General features: G+C 47.2%; 1 protein-coding gene across 8 annotated transcripts in view; it reads left to right on the top strand.

Moving 5' to 3' along the window:
- The window catches only part of LRRC49 (leucine rich repeat containing 49), a 177,359-nt gene that overhangs the window by 40,084 nt on the left and 112,568 nt on the right, over positions 1-24,707 (top strand). For 5 of the 8 annotated variants that reach the window (XM_051835678.2, XM_017338044.3, XM_017338043.3 and 2 more), the window contains one exon: positions 15,928-15,989. Coding sequence is in view for 4 of the 8 variants with exons in the window: in XM_017338044.3 (XP_017193533.2) it covers positions 15,928-15,989 (62 nt within the window). In the remaining 4 variants the exon portion in view is untranslated. Of the gene's footprint in view, positions 1-3,597; positions 3,715-3,750; positions 3,843-12,695; positions 12,882-15,927; positions 15,990-24,707 lie in introns of those variants that run through there. The other 3 variants (XM_051835679.2, XM_051835680.2, XM_051835681.2) reach the window with 3 other exon arrangements.

The following is a 24,707-nucleotide window of genomic DNA, read 5'->3' as shown; positions in this document are numbered from 1 at the left end:
GCATGTGACCTTGCAGGAAAAACCTGACTGGTCTGTTTGATTGGAATTGTTCTGATTTTGAAGGCAATTGATGCTTTTATGACATTTAGTCTTCCAGCTCATTCACTGATTTGTATATTTTTCCCATAGATAAGAATTTATGTTTTTTGTTTGCTTTCTTCCTAGGTATCTTATTCTTTTTTGTTACTGTTGTAAACATTTTAGTCAGAAATGATTTCTTGCTAGTATATGTTGTTCCAGTTGATTTGGTTATTAATCTTTTATCTAACAACCTTGCTCTGAACCCCTAATTCTAATCCTGTGCCTGTAGATTATCTGGGTTTCTCTTTTGTCCTAATCATTATATATTTTTGGCCTAGTCTGAATGTGTCTATCCCTCTAAAATTCCTAAAACCTAACCAGGCGGGGCTTTCAGGAGGTGATTAGGAGACTGAGACCTCCTACGAGAGACTCACAGGCGCTCCTCTGCCCACCTGCCGTGGGAGGAGGTAGCACAGAGGAGGGCGCTGCTAGATACCAAATCTGATGCCACCTTGATCTGGGGCCCTCCAGCCTGGAGAACTATGAGCCAGGCCTCTTGTTTCCGACTTCCCCAGTGAATGGTATTGTGTCTAGCAGCCCAAACGCACTAAGGCCGTTGTATTCTTATTTTACTGAGCTGGGCAGAGCATCCTGTACAAAATTGTTGAGGGCAACGGGTGGGCATGCCTGCTTTGTTCCTGGTTTTAAAGGGGAGGCGTCACAATCTGTGCCCACTGGGCGCCCTTCACCTGAACAAACTGCCTTCTGTTTGATTGTTGGGCTTTATGAAGTGTTTTTCTTTTCTTTTTTTTTTTTTTTTTTTTAATTTTTTTTTTGACAGGCAGAGTGAACAGTGAGAGAGAGAGACAGAGAGAAAGGTCTTCCTTTTGCCGTTGGTTCACCCTCCAATGGCCGCGGCGGCCGGTGCGCTATGGCCGGCGCATCGCGCTGATCCGAAGGCAGCAGCCAGGTGCTTCTCCTGGTCTCCCATGGGGTGCAGGGCCCAAGCACTTGGGCCATCCTCCACTGCACTCCCGGGCCACAGCAGAGAGCTGGCCTGGAAGAGGTGCAACCAGGACTAGAACCCGGTGTGCCGGCGCCACAAGGCGGAGGATTAGCCTACTGAGCCGCGGCGCTGGCCTCTTTCTTTGTTTTTAAAAGATCTATTTGTTTATTTGAAAGACGGGGGGGGGGGGGGGTCTTCCATCTGCTGTTTCACTCCCCAGATGGCTGCAACGGCTGAAAGCTGCACTAATCTAAAGCCAGGGGCCAGGAGCTTCTTCTGGGTCTCCCATACGGGTGCAGGGCCCCAAGGACTTGGGCCATCTTCTACTGCTTTCCCAGGCCATAGTAGAGAGCTGGAATGGAAGTGGAGCAGCCAGGTCTTGAACCAGCACCCATATGGGATGCCAGCACTGCAGGTGGTGGCTTTACCCATTACACCACAGTGCCAGCCCTGAAGTGTTTTTCTACAATCCTAGAGTGATCACGTAGTTTCTTTTCTTGGTTACTCTATTAAATTTATAAATTATCTTGTAAGGTTTTATAGTAAGTTGTTTCATCATTCTTAGTCATTTATATTAGACTATATTTCACATACAATCCTGGATTATTTTGCTAATATTTTATTTACTACATTTGTTTTTGTGATAACAAATGAGATTGACTTGAAATTTCTTTTCCTTTTATTATTCTTTCCTAGTATCAATGTTATACTAACCTCAAAAATAAGTTGGATTTTGCTTATATTTTGGTATTTTATAGCTCTCCATTTTGATTTCATGTTTGATATAAATCTCAAAGTATGTGAGATAAAGCTGGTGTATTCCTTGAATGTTTGGTAGAACCTATCCATAAAATATTATGGGTAGTTTAAAATTATTGATTCAGGAATAATATCACATATGTGTTTTTTGTTTTTTTAATTTTTTAATTTTTATTCGATAGAGTTAGACAGTGAGAGAGAGAGACAGAGAGAAAGGTCTTCCTTCTGTTGGTTCACTCCCCAAATGGGTGCTATGGCCGGCGCTACACTGATCCAAAGCCAGGAGCCAGGTGCTTTTCCTGGTGTCCCACGCAGGTGCAGGGCCCAAGCACCTGGGCCTTCCTCCACTGCCCTCCCGGGCCACAGCAGAGAGCTGGACTGGAAGAGGAACAACCGGGACAGAATCCGGCGCCCATATGGGATTCCTGCGCCACAGGCAGAGGATTAGCCAAGTGAGCCACAGTGCCGGCCTTCATGTATTTGTTTTGATAGCTTTCTGTCATCTAATTTCATTTTTGTTTTTGCTGTTTTTCCCCCTTGGCCTGTCTAATAAAATTTATTTATGCTTTCTCTTTTCTTGATAAGTGTTGCTTATTTTACTAGTAGTTTCAAAGAACCCACTTTTGGTTTTGTTGAACCTCATTATGGCCTTTTAAAAATGCTACTTTAATGGTTTTGCTCTTTCTTGTTTCATCTATTTTCTTTTTCAAGTTTTGCATTAGATATATTAATTTTCAGTCTTAAGTCTATAAATTTCCTTCTAAGTGAAACTCTTTTCCTGCTGATGTAGCCCTTTTTTCCTTTAAAAGCTCTCCCTAACAAAGACCGGGGCCTCACTCCTTCCTCCGCTGTGCCGGGTGGTTGGATGGGGTCCCTGTCATGGCTTGTACTCCCGAATAAACCCTACTGTTGCAGTTCGGTGTGATCGGGTTGCTCATAGCTTCTTGGGGATCTACTTATCTGGGCACAACACTAAGAACTACTTCTGTTTTCCACAAAACTTGACGTTTATTTTTTTTTTTAATTTTTAAATTTTATTTTATTTGAAAGAGTTACAGAGAGAGGTAGAGACTGAGAGAGAGGTCTTCCATCTGCTGGTTCACTCCCCAGATGGCCGCAACGGCTGGAGTTGCGCTGATCTGGAGCCAGGAGCCAGGAGCTTCCTCCGGGTCTCCCACATGGGTGTGGGGGCCCAAGGACTTGGGCCACCTTCTACTGCCCTCCCAGGGCATAGCAGAGAGCTGGATTAGAAGTGGAACAGCTGGGACTAGAACTGGCGCCCATATGGGATGCTGGCGCAACAGCCAGGGCTTTAACCTGCTGCGCCACAGCACCAGCCCTAACATTTAGTATTTTTATTGTCACTTAGTCCTAAGTATTCTCAGCATCCCATTATGACTTTGATTTATGAGTTACTTAGAACTGTTTTTTTAATTTTAAAATGTGTGGATTTCTTCTTCATTCTTTTCTAGTTTCTTCATTGCTATCTCTTTCTAATTTAACTGTATTGTGGTCAATGTATGTAGAGTTTATGTAAGTGGTTCTCTGAAGTATGTTGAGGTTGGCTTTATTGCCTGGTATGTGGTCAGATGTTGCTGTGGATTCGTTCTGAGAGGAGGAGCGTGGTGGGGGCAAGAGGCAGGGAGTTGGATGAAAGCAGGCTTGAGGCGAGCGTCTACAGACTCGTTTATTCCAGTTGGTACAGCAGCTTACATAGCTGAGGCAGCCAATCAAGGGCTGTCAAGGGGCGGTTTATGCCCTAACCAATCACAGCCTGTCTCCAGGCAGGTTCCGTTGCCAGGTGGGTTTCGAAGCCATTCCTGAGTAACTGTCGCTTGCTTGCCAGCGGCCATCTTGGCACAGCTTTCTCTCCACCAAAGTCATATTTATTGTCAGCATTCACTGTCAATACTTTTGTCTAATGTGTGGTCAGTATTTTGAAGCTGTTTCTTCATGTGAATGAGTTTAACACTGAGATGTTGTCTTGGTTGTGTGTTAGCTCTCTTACTAGCCTTTTCATTGAACAAGTGTTTTTTGAGCATGGAGTCTATGTCAGGTACTATTCTAGACACTGGGGATGTATCAGAATGCTCTTAATATATATTGCCTTAATGTTTACTTAATCTAATGTTAATACCAGCGTTCTTTGGATATTTTTCCTGGTATATCTTTTTTATTTGTTAATAACCCTGTTGAAATTTTATTTGGCATCCTTTCAGAACTGTTACAATGATAGCATAAAGAATCCTTCACTCAGATTCCCTAAATGATAATGTTTTGTTGCATTTGCTTTCTCTCTCTCTGGGTTACTTTCTCTTTTCCTGTCTTTATATCTGTCAGTTTGTATGTATATAATTTTCTGTCATCCATTTAAAATTAAATTATAGATATGATGCCCCCCTTTTACCATGTTAGTGATTTATGAAGAGCAGGGAACTCTCCTATATAACCACGATCCCATTATCAATATCAATATCAAGAAACTGCCATTGGTATACTGTTCATCTCATCTAGAAATCCCATTCTGAGTTTTCCACTTGTCCCATCGAACATTGTGCACCGCGTTCGTCCTGTGTGCTCCGCCCTCTGTAATGTGGAAGAGTCCCCACGTTGTGTGATGTTTGTAAAGAGCCTTGCCTGTGGGTCTGTGAAGCAGCTCTCCACTGGGGACTGTCGGGTGCTGTTTGCTCAGGACTGGGTTCAGGCCGTGCACCTCTGTAGGACGCTGCAAAGCAACGCAGATGTGCTTGCCAGTGCAGATGTGCTTGCCGGTGCAGATGTGCTTGCCAGTGCAGATGTGCTTGCCAGTGCAGCGCCTGCAGGCCTCTTGTGAAGAATGCGTCGCTCCATGGCCAGCGCCGTGGCTCACTAGGCTAATCCTCCGCCTGCGGCGCCAGCACCCCGGGTTCTAGTCCCGGTCGGGGCACCGGTGCTGTGGCCCGGGAGTGCAGTGGAGGATGGCCCAAGTGCTTGGGCCCTGCACCCCATGGGAGACCAGGAGAAGCACCTGGCTCCTGCCATCAGATCAGCGCGGTATGCCGGCCGCAGCTGCCATTGAGCGGTGAATCAATGGAAAAAGGAAGACCTTTCTCTTTGTCTCTCTCTTTCTCTCACTGTCCACTCTGCCTGTCAAAAAAAAAAAAAAAAATACATTGTTGCTTTTTCAACACACAGTCTGATGAGTCCTATCTTTTGACCAGGGACTTAGTCTGTCTCTCTACTGTGCTTACTGATATCTTTACACTTGGTACTGTGGGGTTATTTTAAGCTTCCTCCTCCTGGTTTCCTGTCCCTTTCTTTCTCCTGTGGCTTATGTCAAGCTGATGAAGTTTTTTCTACTCTTTCTTATCATCACCTTAGAATCATGTGGTCCAGTAACCCTTCCCAATTTACCTGTTTTTATTGCTAATATTTCTTTTTATCTTTCCACCATTAGACATGTTAATTGCTGCTGTTTTTCGCTGTTGCTTTTCTGGACCCCCCTGTAGGCCTGTACAGGTCCAAGACTCCTTGTAGCATCTCCATCTTGCCGTCTTCCAAAACATAGCACTTGGAAAAAGTAACTTGACAAATTGGTGCCTATAAACACTCTAGTTCTTTTTTCAGTTGTTGTTGGAAAATGTTTATTTTACCTTCATTGATGACTGATGGTTTGACTTGGTTCACAGGTTTTCCCCCCAGATATTTGAAGATCATATTCTTTTGTCTTTGGCCTTCTGTTATTGAAACTAAAATGTCTTCTATCATTTTCCTTAAGTTCAGGGGTCTTTATTTCCTTCCCGTAGTTGCTTTTAAGCTTATAAGATATTAATTTTTTAAAAAGATTCATTTGTTATTTATTTGAAAGGTAGAGTTACAGAGAGAAGGAGAGACAGAAAGAAAGGGAGAAGGAGTGAGAGAGAGAGAGAACGAGATCTTCCACTAGTTCACTCCCCGATTCTCACGTTGGGACTGGGCCAGGCTGAAGCCAAGGAGCTTCATCCGGGTCTCCCCATGTTGGCGGCAGGGTCCCAAGTACTTGGGTCATCCTATATTGCTTTCCCAGGTACACTAGCAAGGGGCTGGATTGGAAGTTGAGCAGCCAGGACTAGAACTGGTGTCCACATTGGATGTCAGCACTGCAGGTGGCAGCTTGATCCAGTGTGCCACAGTGCTGGCCCCTGTAAGATTTTTCAAAAAGTCTTTCAGATCTACTATGATGTGTCTAGATGTGGAACTATCTTATTTCACTAATTTGAGACATATATTTTTCCACATTTCAACAACTCTGACATCTGGATGTGTGTTATAATCTGTGACATCTTAAAACCACTGCTGGACATGCTACTGCAATTTTACTGCCTGAATGTATGAGACCTTGGTTATCTCTGTTTGTGTTTCATTTCAATTGTTGAGGCTACTTGTTTTGAGTTTCATCACAATTCAAAATGTATTTAAAGATTACACCATGTTTTGGCAGTGAAATGAGACAGTGGTCTGTATGCAAAAAGGCATGGGAATAGAACCAAAAGACATACACTTTTTTTCTTTTTTTTAAACTTTTATTTAATGAATATAAATTTCCAAAGTACAGTTTATGGATTACAAAGGCTGTTTCCCCCATAACTTCCCTCCCACCCGCAACCCTCCCCTCTCCCGCTCTCTCTCCCCTTCCCTTCACATCAAGATTCATTTTCAACTATCTTTATATACAAAGATCAATTTAGCATATATTAAGTAAAGCTTTCAACAGTTTGCACCCACACAGAAACACAAAGTGAAAAATACTGTTTGAGTACTAGTTATAACATTAAATCACAATGTACAGCATATTAAGGACAGAGATCCTACATGAGGAGTAAGTGCACAGTGACTCCTGTTGTTGACTTAACAAATTGACACTCTAGTTTTTTTTTTTTTTTTTTTTTTTTTTTTTGGACAGGCAGAGTCAGAGTGGACAGTGAGAGAGAGAGACAGAGAGAAAGGTCTTCCTTTGCCATTGGTTCACCCTCCAATGGCCACTGTGGCCAGTGCGCTGCGGCCGGCGCACCGCGCTGATCCGAAGGCAGGAGCCAGGTGCTTCTCCTGGTCTCCCATGGGGTGCAGGGCCCAAGCACTTGGGCCATCCTCCACTGCACTCCCGGGCCACAGCAGAGAGCTGGCCTGGAAGAGGGGCAAGCGGGACAGAATCCAGTGCCCCGACCGGGACTAGAAGTGTGCCGGCACCGCAAGGTGGAGGATTAGCCTACTGAGCTGCGGCGCCGGCTGGCACTCTACTTTATGGCATCAGTAATCACCCTAGGCTCTTGTCATGAGTTTCCAAGGCTATGGAGGCCTTTTGAGTTCGCCGACTCCGATCTTATTTAGACAAGGTGATAGTCAAAGTGGAAGTTCTCTCCTCCCTTCAGAGAAAGGCACCTCCTTCTTTGATGCCCTGTTCTTTCCACTGGGATCTCACTCACAGAGATCTTTCATTTAGGTCATTTTCTTTTTGCTACAGCGAAAAGACATACATTTAATTTAGTGAAACATATTTTTCATTGGAAGTGTGACTGCAGTTCCATCTCTTCTTGCTTATTAACAATAAAAACTTTAAAAGGAAGATAACCTTGCACTATAATTAGTTATTGAGCCAGTTCTGAGCGCTTGCCGTCGTGTTCCAAGCAGTGCAATTGAAGGCTGGAGAGAATGAATCAACCCCGTGGAATAGATGGAAGAAACTTCAGAGTAACAAGAGACTGCTAACAGTTCATACTTGGTACTTGCTGTACTTTGCAGTATCAAGCCTCACGGAGCGGGGTCAGTAGCTTAGGAGGAGACCCTGCGGACGGTGTTGGGGCACACACACTCTCAGGGTGTTGCAGCTTCAGTCTCTTCCTCCTCCTCCTCCCCCTCGTCCCTCCTCCTTGCTGCCCTCCTCTCCCCTCCCCCTCCTCTCTCTCCTCTTTCTCTTCTTCCTTCTTTTCCTTTTCATTATTTTTGGAAAAAGGAGAGAAAGAGAGAGAGATTGATTGATTGATTTTCCATCTGCTGGTTCACTCCCCAAATGTCTGCAGCAGCCAGGATTGGACCAGGCCAAAGCCAGGGCCTGGAACCCGATCTGGCTCGCACATGGATGTCAAGGTCCCAGATGCCTGATCCGTCACCTGCTGCCTCTAGGGACTGCGTCAGTGGGAAGATGGAATTAGCAGTGGACTCGGAACTGGTAGGCAGCCACTCTGACATGGCATGTGAGCATCCCACGCTGTGTCAGTGTTCTTCATGGCACAGAGGACAGCATTGTGTTAAAAGCACGCGTGCTGAAAAGTGACTCAGCATTTTGCTCTAAATGTAAGACTTTTACTCCATAATTTGGATACAGAGAGATACACAATGCTAACTGTACAACTGGATGATTTTTAAAAATTCTTTTTAGGGACAGGCATTGGCAGAGCAGTAAAGATGCCAGTTGGGACACCCATATTCCACATTAGAGCACCGAGGTTTGAGTCCCGGCTACATGTCCGATTCCCACTTCCTGCTAATGCACACCCTGGGAGGCAGCAGGTGACGGCTAAGTATTTGGGTCCCTGCCACCCATGTGGAAGACCAGTTTCAGCCTGGCCCAGACCCAGCCATGTGGGCATTGTGGGAGTGAAGAAGCAGACAGGAACCCCTCTCTGTCAGATAAATAAACATGTAAAAGATTTTTTAAATTATTTTTATTTTCAGAAGCAGAGATAAAGATGGATCAATAGAGAGCTCCTGGTTCACTCCCCAAAGGCCTGCAACAGATAGGTCTGGGCTGGGGCTAAGGCCAGGGTCTAGAAACTCCTTCCAGGTCTCCCACACAGGTGGTAGGGGCCCAGTCACTCGAGCCAGCACCCATGCCTCCAGGGTCTACAGTGACAGAAAGCTGGAGGAGCCAGAGTCAGATACTGAAGCCGCCACTCTGACGTGGGCGGCAGATGCCTTAACCACCCTGCTAAAACCTCCCTCCCTCGGAGCCAGTGTTGCGGCACACTGAGTTAGGGAGCTGCCCGTTAAGCCGCTGCCTGTGACTCTGGCATCCTGTATTGGAGCGGTGGTTTGAGTCCTGGCTGCTCCACTTCTAATCCAGCTCCCTACTAATGCACCTGGGAAAGAAGTGGGACATGGCCCAAATGCTCGGGTCCCTGAACCCATGTGGAAGACCAGGATGGAGTTCCTGGCTCCTGGCTTTGGCCTGGCCCAGCGCCAGCAGTGGCAGCCATTTAGGGAGTGAACCAGCGGATGGAAGATGTCTCTTTTTTTCCTCTAACTCTGCCTTTCAAATACACCAATCTTTAAAAAATAAACACTTACTTCCCTCAATTATTTTAATGTTACTTTCACAGGACTACCTGCCAGATCTAGCTGTAAAGTGTTTTTATCACCCCAGAAGGTTTTCTCGTGCCTCCTTCCACTCAATACCTTCCCTCGGTCCGCGGTTTCTCTGACTTCCGTCTCGTCCCAGGTCCTTCGCTGGTGGAAAGCTGGAATCTGGAGTGCAGACTTGACTCAACCCAGTCTCTTGGATGTGGGATGCAGGCGTCCCAAGTGGTGGTGTAACATGAGTGTAATCACTTGTCTTCCAGTACGATTTTTGTTTTTAAAGATTTATTGAGATATTTGAAAGAGGGAGAGAGACAGATAGATGGACACACGTCTTCCATCTGCTATTCAGTCCTCACATGCCCACAACAGCCAGGGCTAGCGGGGGCTTCACCCAAGGCCATGGGAACTCAATTTAGATTCCCACATGGGTGACAGGATCCCAGGGACGTGGTCCATCATCCCAGGCACATTAGCAGAAGCTGACTCTGAGGCACAGAGCAGCCAGGACTCAAACCACACACTCTGATGTGGGATGTGGGCCTCCCAAGCAGCAGCGTAACCTGCTGTGCCACAATACCTGCTTCCCCTGCCCAAGTAGGTATTTTTAGATTGTTGACTTGTTTCTCTTCTAGAAACATAGAGCAATTTGCTTAGTCATTTTTCTATTCACAGTTATTTTATTTCCAACTTGGGACTATTATGATGCATTGATATTCTTACAGTATTTTATTTATGTACCTACTTTTGATGGGCATATGTCTGCATTTCCCTTAGGTCAATATGTAGGAGGGTTATTATTGTGCTGTAGGATAGATAATGTCACAATTTATTAGAAACATTTGGTATTGTCAGTCTTTATAATTGAACAATTCTATGATTCTCAATGTGGTTTTAATTAGCATTTCCTTGATGATCAATGATCTTGAACATCTTTTTGAGTGTCTTTTCATGCTTCATGAAGAATTAGTTCAATTGTATTGTCCATTAAAAATGGAGATGGTTCTCCTTTTATATTTTAGAATTATGTCTTTTGTTGAGTGTATTTTCCTAACTGTTTTTGAAATGTAGAAGCTTTAAATTTTAGTGAAGTAAAATTGTTTTCTTTTATCATTAGTGTCTTTTTGTCCTTCCCGTTTGACAAATTGTTGCCTATCCCATATTGTGACTGTGTTCTATGTTTTCTTCCAGAGGTTTGCCGGCTTTCTTTTCCATTTAGGTCTTGATCCTCCTTTATTTAACTCTTCATATGCTGTGAGGTAGGGAGTCGTGGTTCATCTTCCCTTGTATGGATATCTGCTTTAGTCGTCACTTTCATTGAAAAGACCTCGATTTCTCCTTTGAGTTGAGTGGGCATCTCTGTTGAAGTCAAGTGAAAATGAGGGCAGCATTTTCTGGATCTGCTCATCTGTTGCATCTTTTTGTCTACCCTGTGCCAGACCACAGCTGGCCAACCACTCTAGCCCTGTAGTCCCTGCAGAGAGGGCGGAAGTGCGCTAGTAGCCCGGTCTTATGGTGCCTATAGATGGGCTAGATGGTCAGCGCATTTATTTTGCCCAGTTTACTTTTTGTGTATTTGTAAGAGTATTTTGTTAAAAAATATGGCTAAGTAAATCTAAAAGCACTTTTTCAGTAATGAAGTAAAAATTCAGAGTGATAGATTATCATAAGTTTATTTTCTCCAAGCCCTGCATAAAATTGTTGTAAGATGTATTTGATAAAGTATGCTAATTTTATTAGCATGCTTAAGTATTCATGTTTCTTGAATCTACAGATTTGTATCTTTATTGACTATGGGGAAATTCAAGGTTTTTCTCTTTCTGCTTCCCAGACACCCACTACGCATCGTATGGACCGTTTCTTTCTGGTCTTCACTCTGTGTGCTCTGAACAGCGTTATCATTCCCAGTCTCCCTGTGGCATTTCTGCATCCTTGCTGTCTGGTCCCACTTCAGATTCCTTAGCTTTCCCCTCGGTTCAGCTAATCTGGTTCTCAGTCCACTGACAGGTTTTCGTAATGACCGTCATGTTGTGTTTCTAGAAGCTCTGCATGAATGCCCAGTGTCCTTTGTTTCTAGTGCCTTATTTTTCTCATGTTTTGATTTCTTTCATTCTTGTGGCAGTTTTAGACATAGCTTCCATAATCTTTATCGAGTTACTACATTTTATTCAATTTTTGCAATTTTACGTTTAATTGTCTGGACTTTCTGCTGACTCTCACTTGAGGGATTTTCTCTTTACAGCTAGTAGTGTGGGATGGTCAGGGTGCCGTGAAGTGGGAGTCCAGACAGTTTTGTGAGGCGTTTTAGGGGCATGGATTCCTGGGTAATGCTTGTAACGCAGATCTGAACTACAGATTTGAGGGAGGGGGGCCCTCTGATAATGAAATCGAGGCTTTTGTTCTCTTCCTTGTAGCTGTTAAATCTGACTCTCCCAGATCACGAGGACTGGGCCTGCCCTTGGCCAGTGCCTGCATGCTTGTCTTTTAGTTTCCCTGTAAATGTTCGTGGTGATTGTGATAGCGAAGTGGAAGAAAATCAGATGAGCAGGGCAGGGTGGGCTGCGGTGGACGACTGCTGTCTCCGTGGACCGGGCGGTGAGCACACAGGGCCGACCCCACGCCGTTTACCGTGTGGCTGGTTGTTCCCAGGGGGCTTCCTCCCATCTCTCCTTCCTGTGCTCCGTGTCTGTCTCCTGAAGTGATGGCTGTGGCAGGCAGTTATTTTGGAATTAATTCAGTAGACGCTCTTATTAAAAAGGAGCACTTTTTTGTTTTCAAACTTCTTTAGTGCTGTGTTAATAATGTTCCCGATTCTCAAAGTGCATTTCCCCTATATTTTCTTACTCTGATGTTTTGGATGACAGACTGGGCCACGTAGTGCAAGCAGCTGTGATTGTAATATACAGCCATCTTTGTCCTACTTAGTGCCTGCCAAGCCTCCTTGCTCTTCTCTTCCCTTCTTCCTTCTTCCTCTGCAGGAAGCTGCTCTAAAAATAGCTCTCGCACTAGATGCTGCACGCACGGTCAGATTGCTGAATCATTTAGTTCTGTGCTGAAGTTCAGAGGGACAGGAGACAGTGTCCACACAGTAGAATAAGCGTGCTTCTCAGATGGCAACTCGTTGTTCTTCTGAAAGACAGAGAATTATAATCTCAAAAGTGTTGTAGTACATTTTGTCTATTTTTGAAGGTTTGTATTTTCGAAGCCTATGGTTGTAAATGTTCAGAACTATTCTGTGTGATCTTCAGCTTTATGCTTTGTTAAGTGCAGTGCTGGAGTCAGGCAGCAGACGCCTGCCAGACGAGCTGTGACTGCCCTCCATGCAGAGACTCGGTTCCTTCTGCGCCCCATCCTAGATGCTAACATTCTGGCTGCTTGGTAGCGGTGTCCCTACCCTGAGAAGGAGTAAAGAAGTGTTAGGAGTGTTTAATGCTAGGTGGTGAAGTGAATGGATTGCCTTTTCCTCCAAGACTTGAGGATTTGGCTTCCTTTCATTATGCCTGATTCCATGTCTCCTTTCCCAGTGATTCCAGAAATTATTGTGTCATACTAGATTGGAGAATGCTTGCTGCTCCAGAATGCCACCCAAGGGCCTCTCAGAAGGCTGAGCTGGCAGGTGGCAGGCACACCACAGCGTCCTGGGTGTGGTCTCAAGGGCAGAGGCAGGCTGTTAATTTTTGTGGTTTTTGGTGGTTTTGGCTTAGGGCAGATCTTCTAATGCACAGGCTTGATTAAAATGAATGAATGCATGGTGTAACAGATTCAGGTTGGTGCACACAGCAAGGTGAGGTTTTCCAATGGGAATGGTAGTAATCTAATGTTCCCTATTAATTATGGGTTCTCTAACTATTGTTTACTAATGCCCACACTCCACAGCAGGACAGGTACAGCGAGCAGAGACATCAGATAGTTTGACGTCCCTCCTGAGAGCTCTCTGTCCTCTGTGTCTGGCCGCTCATTGGCCTGCTTTCCCTAAGCCATTCTTGGGTTTCTTGCTCTTGCCCTTGCTTTTTTAGAAGATTTATTTATATGTTTGACAGGCCAAGTGAGAGAGAGAGAGAGAGGGAGACAGAGACGAAAGAGATCTTCCATCCTCAGGTTCATTCCCCCAAATGGCCGCAAGCGCCAAGGTTGGGCCAGACCCAAGCCAAGAGCTTGGAACTCCTTCAGGGTCTCCCACAAGTGGGTGGCCAGAAACCAAGTAGTGGGACATCCCTGCTTCTGGGTCTCTCTTTGCTGCTTTTAACGCATGCCAAACCCCTTTTCTCTTTGGTTTCTCTTTGCCACTCTTGGATGGAGAATACCATAGCCTAGATTTTAGGTATTTTCTATCCTTGGTTTACCCTGTCCATTAGAGGAGCCATCTTCTAGTAGTTTTTCACAAGTTTTTTTTTTTGTGTGAATAATTCATTCATAGATAATTAATATGATATTTTCTTTTTGTCTGTTGTAATGCTAGGATTTCATTATGAGAGCATATCTCAGAATTGCTAGAAAAATTATTGTGGGACAACAAAAATGATTATGGGTAATTATTTTGCTTTCAAAGTTCTGGTAAGACTATCTAAGAAAGTGGCTCGGCCAGCACCATGGCTCAATAGGCTAATCCTCCACCTGCAGCAACGGCACCCCGGGTTCTAGTCCCGGTCAGGGCGCCAGATTCTGTCCCGGTTGCTCCTCTTCCAGGCCAGCTCTCTGCTGTGGCCTGGGAGTGCAGTGGAGGATGGCCCAGGTCCTTGGGCCCTACACCCGCATGGGAGACCAGGAGAAGCACCTGGCTCCTGGCTTCGGATTGGCGCAGTAGCGGCCACTTGGGGGGTGAACCAACGGCAAAAGGAAGACCTTTCTCTCTGTCTCTGTCTCTCTCTCTCTCTCTCTCACTGTCTAACTCTGCCTGTCAAAAAAAAAAAAAAAAAAAAAAGTGGCTCCAGGGATATATGTAGTTAATTCAGGGTTTTAGTTTTATAATTTATTATATATTATATATACTTAGATTTATTTATTTGAAAGAGTAACACAGAGAGAGAAGGAGAGGCTGAGAGAGAGAGAGAGAGAACTTCCATCCATTAATTCATTCCCAAATGGCTACAAAGGCCAGATCTGAGCCAATCTGAAGCCAGGAGCCAGAATCTTCTTCCGGGTTTCCAAGGACTTGAGCCATCCTCCACTGCTTTCCCAGGCCATAGCAGAGAGTTGGATTAGAAGTGGAGCAGCTGGGACTTGAACTGGTGCCCATATGGGATGCTGGCACTGCCGCTGGCAGCTTTACCCGCTGCGCCACAGCACCGGCCCCTATTATATATTCTTTATAACTATCAGGCAATGACAGTTAATGATTTTGAAAATATGATAAAGACCTACACTAACATTTTGTTTCCTAAATGTAGATCAATGCAAAGCATTATAATTTTATCAAACTTTATGATACATTTCTCACAAATGATAAGTCTGACGTTATTTGACTTTATGTTTTAATTACCAAAAGCCATGTCTTGAAAGGTGTCCACAGTCTCTGAAGGTAGTATGCTGGAATTTAAAGACACAGATGGATTGTTTTTAGAAGATGACTTGATTTAAAGGCGATCTAGGGTGCTCCCTGTGAGTCTCCCCCGTTGGTTGTGGGCAGCAGTTCTTGCGCCCAGTCATCTCCTAGGGAGAGTTCAGGAAGATTTTGGGAGCAGAGGTGCCCAGGACCTCGGGTTCCCAGAGGCTCCGTGGGAAGAAAGCTGCCATTTATTTTGGAAAACAGGGCCTTGGAGCACAGCGAGCCCTGCCGCTGGTCCAGCCCTTCGTTTCTCCAGACATCAGAGAGAAGCAGCTGGCAGAGATGGTTCAAGAAGTTTGCTGACACCTAAAGATGCAGGTTGGAAATGGTAGTTCAGAAACGGTCTGGGGGAGAGAAAAAGAGAAAGGAAGTGGATGACCTGTGGAAACAGTCGAACAACTTTTCCTGGGATTTGCAGGTCGGTCACCGCAGTGTGTAAAACACACACACCCTGAGAGTTGTTACAAATGCTCTAACAATGAGAAGCATGTTAAGAGAGGTGGTGTGTGTTCAAGGCTTTTGAGAGCAGAACACTGCAAGTTGGGGCGACTAGAATCTTGTCCTGTCTCAGTCTGTAGGATGCCGTGGGCCTCCCAGCCCCCAGGCCATCTCCCTCAATGTTTTGCAGTTATGTTTTAAGTCATTTTGGTGTAAACATTTCTGAATTTGCTAAGGGTTGCTGGTTAAGTGCAGCGGCGTGCTTTGGGGTGCCGTGTGTAGCTGTAACAGGGGTTTGGTTTAAGTTTGGAGATCGTCCTTACGTGCCCTCCGTGAAGTGCCTGTGTTTAGGTTTATGGGGGACATTGCCAGTGAATCGGTTTATTTGTTACTTGGTGGTGTACTTCTCGGCGTTTGAGAGTAATGAGGTAAATAGCTGTGAAATTCTCTTATTTGGGAGGCTAATTATGTGAAAACCATGGAGGTTTTGAGTGGTGTCCCCTGGAAAGGGGTTTTTAACAAGTGTGGGTGGAACTGTGGTGCCGGCTGCAGCGCTGAAGTGGCGTCTGGCACCCTTCCTGAGAGCATGCCGCGAGCAGCAGCACCGTGTCTCTGTTCCCTCCCTGCTCGCCTGCCGGGCGTGCGTGCGTGCGGCTCGCGCTGCGGCTGTGCGGAGCCTCCCGTTCAGTCTGCAGTGGAGAAACGCCGGGCTGGGCGTCCGGCGGCAGTCAGTGGTGTGGCAAGGTTGCAGTAAACAGAAGTGACCGGGCTTCACCAGCCGAGCCCGAGGACGTTCCGAACAGCTTTCCCCCTCCACTGATGAATTCCGCTTTCTGTTTCCTTCTAGAGAGATGTGGATAATTTGCCCAGCCTCCAGCGTCTGTTCCTCAGCTTCAACAATATATCCAGGTGAGTGCAAAGTCCCCGCTTGTCGTTTATTAATAAGGTTGCTCGGCTCTCAGCTGAGGTGGTGCATACCGGGGAGAGTTTTACTGACCTGGAAGATTTTCAATTGGAAAACGACAGGACAGTCCTCTGACAAAGTTCTTTGTAGAAAATTGTTGCCTCTAGTGCCAGAATGATGAGGTGAGTGCTGCTTGTGCTTCTATCTGACTGCACTGCAGGGTGTCTCTTTTGTCAGACGTGCTCATGGAGGTTGCAGCATGCATTTTGCTGTCCTTTGTTTGACATTGACTGCCACTAGTGAGTTCAGTTAAGATTTCTTTGATAAATACTCGTCTGGAATTTGCGTGGCTACTAAGCGGTTTTGATAAAGCAGCCTGCGTCTGTCACTGAGCTGCCTGCTGATCAGGCTGTAGCTGCCTTCTCACTTGTACCCTACTTAGATCATGCTGCTGAGAGATGGTGGGTTAGGGGATGCAGACTGAATCTTGCTTTCCACGGGTTCAAGGTACGCCAGCCTGGTGCTGCAGTGCCGTCTCTGGGAGCGCAGGAGGTCTTAGCTCTGGGTGAGACGGCAGTGTGACTCACGCTGAAGGACACTGTCCCTTCTCCTTCCGGCCGTCGGTCTGGACTGGGCCTTGTGCCTCCTCACTTGTTTGCTTTGACTTCAGGCTTGTCTTTGATTCTGCTTTTATAAGAGGATACAAGTTAAGTGTAAAGGGATTTAGAGCATATCTTTTCCTGAACACCAGGTCGGTGCCTCTGATTATTACAAACCACCTTGTTCTTAGCGGATTTTCTGTTTGCATCGCTTTCCTCCTCCATCAGACTGACGTGTTAACCCCTTCCTCCTGTACTGTGTCTCTAAGAGATAGTGTTTTTCTCAAGTTTATCCAAAGTGGGGAGCTTTGTATAGAGGCAGTACTTCAAAGAAAGTATCTTTAATCTTTATTTTTGTTCTTCTTCTGAGGATAATGTTGGAGATTTCAGATAGACGTTTCCTGTCTCCGGTCTCGGTCTCCACTGAATGTGGCGCTCTTGCTTCTGTCTGCCTCGTTGGGGAGGCCTCTTCTCTGTGGCAGTGGAAGGGGCACCCAGCTTTCTGCAGGCCGTTGCTCCCTCAGGGCCACTTGCAACTCTCTCTCTCTCTCTCTAAAAGATTTATTTTATTTGAAAGGTAGAGTTGCAGAGAGAGAGAGAGAGAGAGAGAGAGAGTGTTAGAGAGAGAGAGCTTCTACCCACTGGTTCACTCCCCGAATGGCCACAACCACCAGAGTTGGGCCGATCCAAAGTCAGGAGCCAGGAGATTGTTCTGGATCTCCCACGTGGGTGCAGGGGCCCAAGCACTTGGGCATCTGCTACTGCTTTCCCAGATGCATTAGCAGAGGGAGCGGGACTGGAAGTGGAGCAGCCAGGACTCAAAGCAGTGCCCATTAGGGATGCTGGCGCTGCAGGCAGTTGCGACTCCTGAGAGAAGACAGTCTCTCACAACACGTGCAGCTGCTTCAGCTGCTGCAAACCCTGAGACTCCCTCAGCTTGTGGAGGATCTCTTCCCTTGCTTCTTGTCTTGTTTATGGGGAACAATTTAAAGAGACACGTAAATGTACGTGTCTAGGGGTTGTGATGTTCCCAGGTGCCCAGGATACCTGAGCTTCTAAACTCCCGGCTCTGTGGGGAAATGAGTTTGGTTGCTTGTGCTTGGGAAATTTTCTTTCCAGTCTGGAAGAGTTTTGCCCATTCAGCGAAATAAAAGGATTTGTATAATGATTAATGGAATTATTTTATTTATAATCTTCTTTTAAAGGCATGATTTATAAAGGCACTGAGAAAAAAAGTGAGTCAGCAGTTTCCAGACATTGATTCTCTTATTGATCACACTGTCTGTTTCTGCATAGGCCCAGCCCCGTATATTCTAGCTGTTTCTAGCTGGTCTGCTTTTGAGGCACAGAAGTTTTTTTGTTCTGTTCTTGTTGAATCATGCAGTCCCAGAAGTGCTACAGTGAATATATTGAGTCTAAGGGGAGGTCAGAGAGACAGAGAGATGTCTTCCATCCTCTGGTTCACTCCCAAATGCCTACAACTGATGGGGTCGGGGCAGGCCAAAGCCTGGTTCTCTGAACCCCAACTGACCTCCTGCGTAGTGGCAGGGACACAGTACTTGAGTCATCAACTACTGCCTCATGGAGGCCCTCGGCAGGAAGCTGGAATGGAAGAAGAGCCAGAATTTGAACCTGGCACTTGACATGGGGTCCAGCTGTCCTAACGGCTGTGCCAGATGCCTCCTCCCATTTCTGTGAACTTTACTCATGGCACAAATATCCCAGCTTGCCAGGTTATCAGGTGGCCTGCGGCTAGAACTGTAGTGTATTTTAGGCCCTTGCTGCGTCCTGCCATAATAGATTTGCCAAGCTCAGTGGCCTGGGGGTGAGATCCATCAAGAAGAGCAGAATCAGCCATGGAAAGCCTGAAGTTGGTCCCTCTGCGGAACCTCAGATAGAGTCAGCAAGTGAGAGTGTGTGACTCCACAGACATTCTGAGGGGAACAGAAATATTGAGTGTTTTGTTGTAGGAGGTTTTGAACAAGCTGTTGGATTCTTAGATCTATTTGCATCAACTATTAGGCATATGGTAGACATTGAGAGAGATCCAAGAAGTTGAGAATTCCACATCCTGTGGAATTTGTGGAGCTCCGGCAGGAGATGGAATGGTGCACATGTAGACACATGGTAGACCACCCTTTTTGTATGCTTCCTACAGATACTAGGACAGTGCATTTAGTAGGCGTGCAGGATGATTTAGAAACTGAACAGCCACTCCCTGTCTGTGTACTTCAGTAGAACCAGTGCTCCTGGTTGGCCATCCCTCAGCGCATTCACAATGTCATGAGGAAGATAGGGACACAAAGAGGTAATAACGATACGGTGCATTAAAATGACTCGCGGTGGGGGCCAGCACTGTGGCTCAGCGGGTAAAGCCACAGCCCATATGGACACCGGTTCGAGTCCCAGATGCTCCACTTTCAATCCAGCTCCCTGCTAATGCACCTGGGAAAGCCTTGGGTGACAGCCTGAGTCCTTGGGCTCCTGCACCCATGTGAGAGACCCAGAAGCTCCTGGCTGCTGGCTTCAGCTTGGCCCAGCCCCAGTCATTGCGGCCATTTGTGAAGTGAACCAGTGGGTGGGAGATTCCCTCTGTCTCTACTTCTCCCTCTCTTTAACTCTGCCTATCATATAAATAAGTAAGTCTTTAACAAAATAATCACTCACAGTGATGTGCAGGATGTTAGGAGAGCACAGTGGGGATGTGAGGCAGCCTGGGGGAGGAGTCACGGAAGCGTTCCCAAAGGAAGGGAACTCGGGCTGAGCTCCAAGTAGAGACCAGGCTGTAGCAGACTGGAGGGTCCTTGCAACATCCTGGGTGGGGAACCAACGTGGGCAAAGTTTGATGTGGAGTCGGGCGAGGAAGGGGACGTCAGGGTAGACTCACTGGGCCCAACCCCTGAGGTCCACTCACCTGCAGGGAGAGCCTGGCCCTGCCCGTGCCCATCCCACACTGCCCTGGGCCCTCCCCTGGCCTGTAGAGTGCGGAGGGTCCTGCCAAGCACACTTCATGAGGAGCACCTGGGAGAAGGAGGCTGATTGGCTCGAGTAGGGCAGTTAGGTGTGATTCATCCTGAGGCGCCATGCCTTTATGCCGACCTTCCTTTACGCTGCTGTGTGGCTCGGTGCTCTGTTTTGTTTTCCTTGGCCTCACAGTTTTCATTTCCATGTAGCCCGATTTTGCCTTTTTTTCTTTTTGTTTTATTTTTGGGTTCTAGAATTTACTTTTATGCTTGGAATTAGTACCTATTGTTTGTTTTTTTAAAAAAGATTTATTTATTTATTTGAAAGTCAGAGTTCCACAGAGAGAGGAGAGGCAGAGAGAGAGAGAGAGAGAGAGAGAGAGAGAGAGAGAGAAGTCTTCCATCCAATGGTTCACTCCCCAATTGGCTGCAACCGCTGGAGATGCGCCAATCTGAAGCCAGGAGCCAGGAGCTTCTTCCGGGTCTCCCATGTGGGTGCAGGGGCCCAAGGCCTTGGGCCATATTCTACTGCTGTCCCAGGCCAAGCAGAGCTGGATTGGAAGAGGATCAGCCGGGTCTCAAACCGGTGCCCATGTGGGATGCCGGCGCTTCAGGCCAGGGCGTTAACCCACTGTGCCATAGTGCCAGCCCCATGTTGTTTGTTCTTCAAGCCAACAAAACTGCTTGTTCTTTCTTTATATCTGTGATTTTCTGGCTGGCCATTCATATTAATGAAGGTCTTGGTAGAGGTGTTGCCTTGACGTAAGTATAAATGCTGCCATGAGGGCAAATTTTGAGCACAGGCTCTCTGTCTGCAGGAAGGGTAGCTGCAGGCATGGACTTTGCTGCTGTGGGATGTGCACACGGGGAAACCTGCCTTCTGGGACTGGCTCATCTTGTCCATCCCGACAGCCAGAACTTCCCTCGAGCACTGCCCCTCTTCTCTTTCCATTCTCACTCGGAGAATGAGAGGTAGCCAGTTGTTAGCAGACCCTTCAGTGCCTGCCTGGACAGCCCGCCCACCGCGGCCCGCACCCTTGCTGGCTCTCAGGAGTCTCTCAGGGACTCCTCCCAGGCCCGTCTGGCGCACGCGCTCCCAGGGGACGAGTCCTGTCCATTACTGGTGCCCGAGCGGCTCATGGGTTTACTGAGTCCCTCTATATCTTCCAGAAATTCCAGAACCCCTCAGTGTCAGGTTTACCGGGGGACTCTTCCTGGGGTTCTGGTGCTGCTGAGAATATTGTCACACTTTTATTTCCAGTCACTTCACAGAGATTTTGAGAGGATGGAGAGTGGTAAGAACATGCGCACAGGGGCTAGCGCTGTGCCACGTGGGTTAACGCCCTAGCCTGCAGCGCCGGCATCCCATATGGGCGCCGGTACTAGTCCCGGCTGCTCCTCTTCTGACCCAGCTCTCTGCAATGGCCTAGGAAAGCAGTGGAAGATGGCCCAAGTCTTTGGGCCCCTGCGCCCACATGGGAGACCCAGAAGAAGCTCCTGGCTCCTGCCTTTGGATTGGCGCAGCTCCTGCCGTTGTGGCCATCTGGGGAGTGAACCAGTGGATGGAAGGCCTCTCTTTCTGTCTCTACCTCTCTCTGTAACTCTTTCAAATAAATAAAAAAAAAATCTTTAAAAAGAAAAAGAAAAAGAAAAAGAACATGCGCACAGGCAGCCCCTCTTGTAACTGCCCTCCCTTTGAGTGATTCCCTCAGATAGGGCACGTGTAAAATGTCCAGGAAAACCTTCAGTGCACACAGGCCCTGGCTCGCTGCTGGATAATCTGCTCCAGTAGGTTGAGTGGGGCCAGGGGTCTGTATTTCACTACAGCTTCTCAGAGGGTTGTGATGTGCAACTTCACGCTAGATTTGGGTACCACTGAGTTGGATTGCCCCACTGAGAATATTTGTTCTTTTAGAGATTTCTGTTTTATTCACGTTTTCTGTACCCTTTACAGGGAGCAGTGTTTCATCATGCTTGTCAGGAATGAATATGTGCTACCCTGAGGAGGTAGTTTATGACCTGTAGCTAACAATGGGTGTTTCATCCATTGCAGTACCACATAAAGGGATCACTGTACTACATTCTTCAAACTTGGGGTCACAGGAGCTTTTATGGAGCTCCCACAATCAGCTTAGTGGTTCAAGATGGGAAAATTTAAAAAAAGAACACGCTGAATTTTGCCACACTTTGCACAAGCAAATATTGTTGCATGACAGCTCTCCTTTGTGACTGTACATGTCTGCGCTTGCGTTTGCATATGGTTTACTGTGAATCTGTGGGAGTGAGGTTCCAGTGGAAATGTGTTCTTTCCCTGCGTTGGGAAAGTTTGCAAGGACTGTGAGTCTCGCAGCGTGCTTTCCTGACTCCCTGTGCGTTCACTGTTGTTGAAGGACTCCCAGCTTGTTACCCTCTCGCTTCCATCATCCTCCTGCCAGACTGTGAACCTGATAAAGCTGGCCTGTATGCCTGCCTGCTCACCCTGTCTCCCGCATCTAGAATGCACATGCTCTCGACAGAACATTTCTAGTGTGGCCGGCGCCGCGGCTCACTAGGTTAATCCTCCGCCTGCGGCGCCGGCACACCAGGGTGAATCACACCTAACCCGTTGGGGTGCCGGATTCTGTCCCGGTTGCCCCTCTTCCAGGCCAGCTCTCTGCTGTGGCCCGGGAGTGCAGTGGAGGATGGCCCAAGTGCTTGGGCCCTGCACCCCATGGGAGACCAGGAGAAGCACCTGGCTCCTGGCTTCGGATCGGCGCGGCGCTGGCTGTAGCGGCCATTTCAGGGGTGAACCAACGGAAAAAAGGAAGACCTTTCTCTGTCTCTCTCTCTCTCACTGTCTAACTCTGCCTGTCAAAAAAAAAAAAAAATTTCTAGTATATTAAAACTTACATAAGAAGAATTGAATCCCTCAAACAGTAAGATGGTCTACAATCTTGTTGTAATGGGTCCTCTTTCATGGCCGTCCTAGGTGATTTGGATTTTTTTTTTTTTTTTGACAGGCAGAGTTAGACAGTGAGAGAGTGAGAGAGAGAGAGAGAGAGAAAGGTCTTCCTTCTGTTGGTTCACCTCCCAAATGGCCGCTTCAGCCAGCGCACTTCGCCAATCCGAAGCCAGGAGCCAGGTGCTTCTCCTGGTCTCCCATGGGGTGCCGGGCCCAAGCACCTGGGCCATCCTCCACTGCACTCCCGGGCCACAGCAGAGAGCTGGCCTGGAAGAGGAGCAACTGGGACAGAATCCGGCACCCCAACCAGGCCTAGAACCCAGTGTGCCGGTGCCGCAGGTGGAGGATTAGCCAAGTGAGCCGCGGTGCCAGCCTGGATTATATTTAACACCTGGACCAGCCAGGTTTAAAGTCATAGCAGCCAAGTTATTGCCAGTTGTTTCAGGCTTCTAGGTCAGTCTACTAACTTGTCAATAGGGTCTTGCCGGGACTTGTGGGTATGAGAAAAGTCTGTAGAAACTAAGCCTTGCCGTTCTCCAGCGAGGCGCATCCAGGTGGAGTGGTGTGTGTGTTCTACCCCAGGGGACAGGCAGCGAGGCGCTGCAGTGTGTGTAGCATTTGAAAGCAATACTAAAGCTGATGAAAGCAATGTTGCTTTTTTATAAGGCCCAGGACTGGAACTCTCACACAGGGGCGGGGATACAATCCTCCTCGGTGCCTGAGTGGACTCTCACACCTCCTTCCGTCTTCCCCTGGTGAGACAGCGCTGCGTGACCTCGGCTTTCTCTCTGTCAGGGAGCAGTGCTGTTGCCAGGATCTGATGTCCTGTGAGTGATGGTGCTGTGGCTGCAGGCCTGTGATGCACGGGCTTCGGCTGTGACTCCCCCCTGGCCCCTTCTCCAGGACCAGGCCACCCTCCAGGCTGGTTTCTAGATGCCCCTGAAAATGGTTCCTCATCTTGCCCTCAGCAAGCGGTCATTTGCCTTGCATGCGTCTTTCTCAGTCCCCTTGTGTGAATTCAGTACCCGGAAAAGCAGCTTACAGCCATTAGGAGGATGGAGAGCCTCAGCTGTCTCCTTTAAAGAAGAACTCGTTTCGCCGACCTTCCAAACGTGTTGGTATTTGTTCGGAGCTGAGGTTGTCACGTAAAGAGTCCCTGTGAAGATGCAGGCTCACGCTGTACCTCCCAGGACTGGTGCTGCCCTTGTGTCCCTTTGCCTTGAGGGAAATTCCTTTTCCTCCCCTCTCCTGTCCAGTGAAAGGATGCTTTCACTGCTCCTTGTGGCTTCGGTTAACAGGCACCGACGATAGTGGATCCTCTTACTGACTGAATGCAGCAGGAAATCCCCCGTCCGCGGTCTTTCTGGCTGCCTTGCGTCTTAATGTGAGGAGCAGCTGCATACTTGCTCTGAAAGTGCCACCATCATCCCTGTCTCCTGCTTCCTCCTCTTGAGGGGGCTGAGGGGCTGCCTGCCACATGGCATGCAGTTCATGTCCAGAAAAACACTTGCTTGCGTTTTCCTCGTGTGATGGGCATCATCTAAAGAGGACCAGCAAGGACAAACTACAGGTAGGGTGGGTTCTTCCCCGTCCGCTGCTGTTTACTCCCTCGCTCTGAGTCAAAACTCCTGAGCATGCTAAGGAGCTCTGATCCTAAGTCTTTGCTGCCACTTTTGAGTTCTTTTAGGCAGAAAAAAGTGAAAAGTATATCCACAGCTAATGCAGATTTATTCTTCCACTTCAGAAAAATAGAATTTTAAGTAAATTAAGTTTATTTTTTCAGGTGTAGGATTGGAGCAATCATTGGATCAACATTTATTTTATTTAAAACATAGAACTATTCTGAAAATGTTTTACATAAGCTTCCATTGTATATCTTCTTTTTAAATCTTTAAATTTATTTTTAATTTATTTGAAAGGCAGAGAAACAGATGAAGATCTTCCACCTGCTAGTTAGTGCACTCCCCCGAATGCCTGCAACAGCTAGGCAGAAGCCAGGAGCCCAGAGCTCCATCTGAGCATCCTGTTTGAGTGGCAGGCACCAAAGTACTTGGTCTGTTACCTGCTGCCTCCCAGGGGGCGTTCAGTGGGAGCCGGATCAGAAGCAGAGGCAGGACTCGAGCCCCAGCACTCTGCTCTGGGATGCAGGTGTCCCAAGTGGCAGCGTAACTCCTGTGCCACAACACCTGCTCCGATATCTTCTTATTTTCATTTTATCTT

Source organism: Oryctolagus cuniculus, chromosome 12 (assembly GCF_964237555.1).
Source record: "Oryctolagus cuniculus chromosome 12, mOryCun1.1, whole genome shotgun sequence".
NCBI classification, from domain to species: domain Eukaryota; kingdom Metazoa; phylum Chordata; class Mammalia; order Lagomorpha; family Leporidae; genus Oryctolagus; species Oryctolagus cuniculus.
Note: the sequence above shows the minus strand (reverse complement) of the source record. Positions and strands in the feature narration are given on the sequence as shown.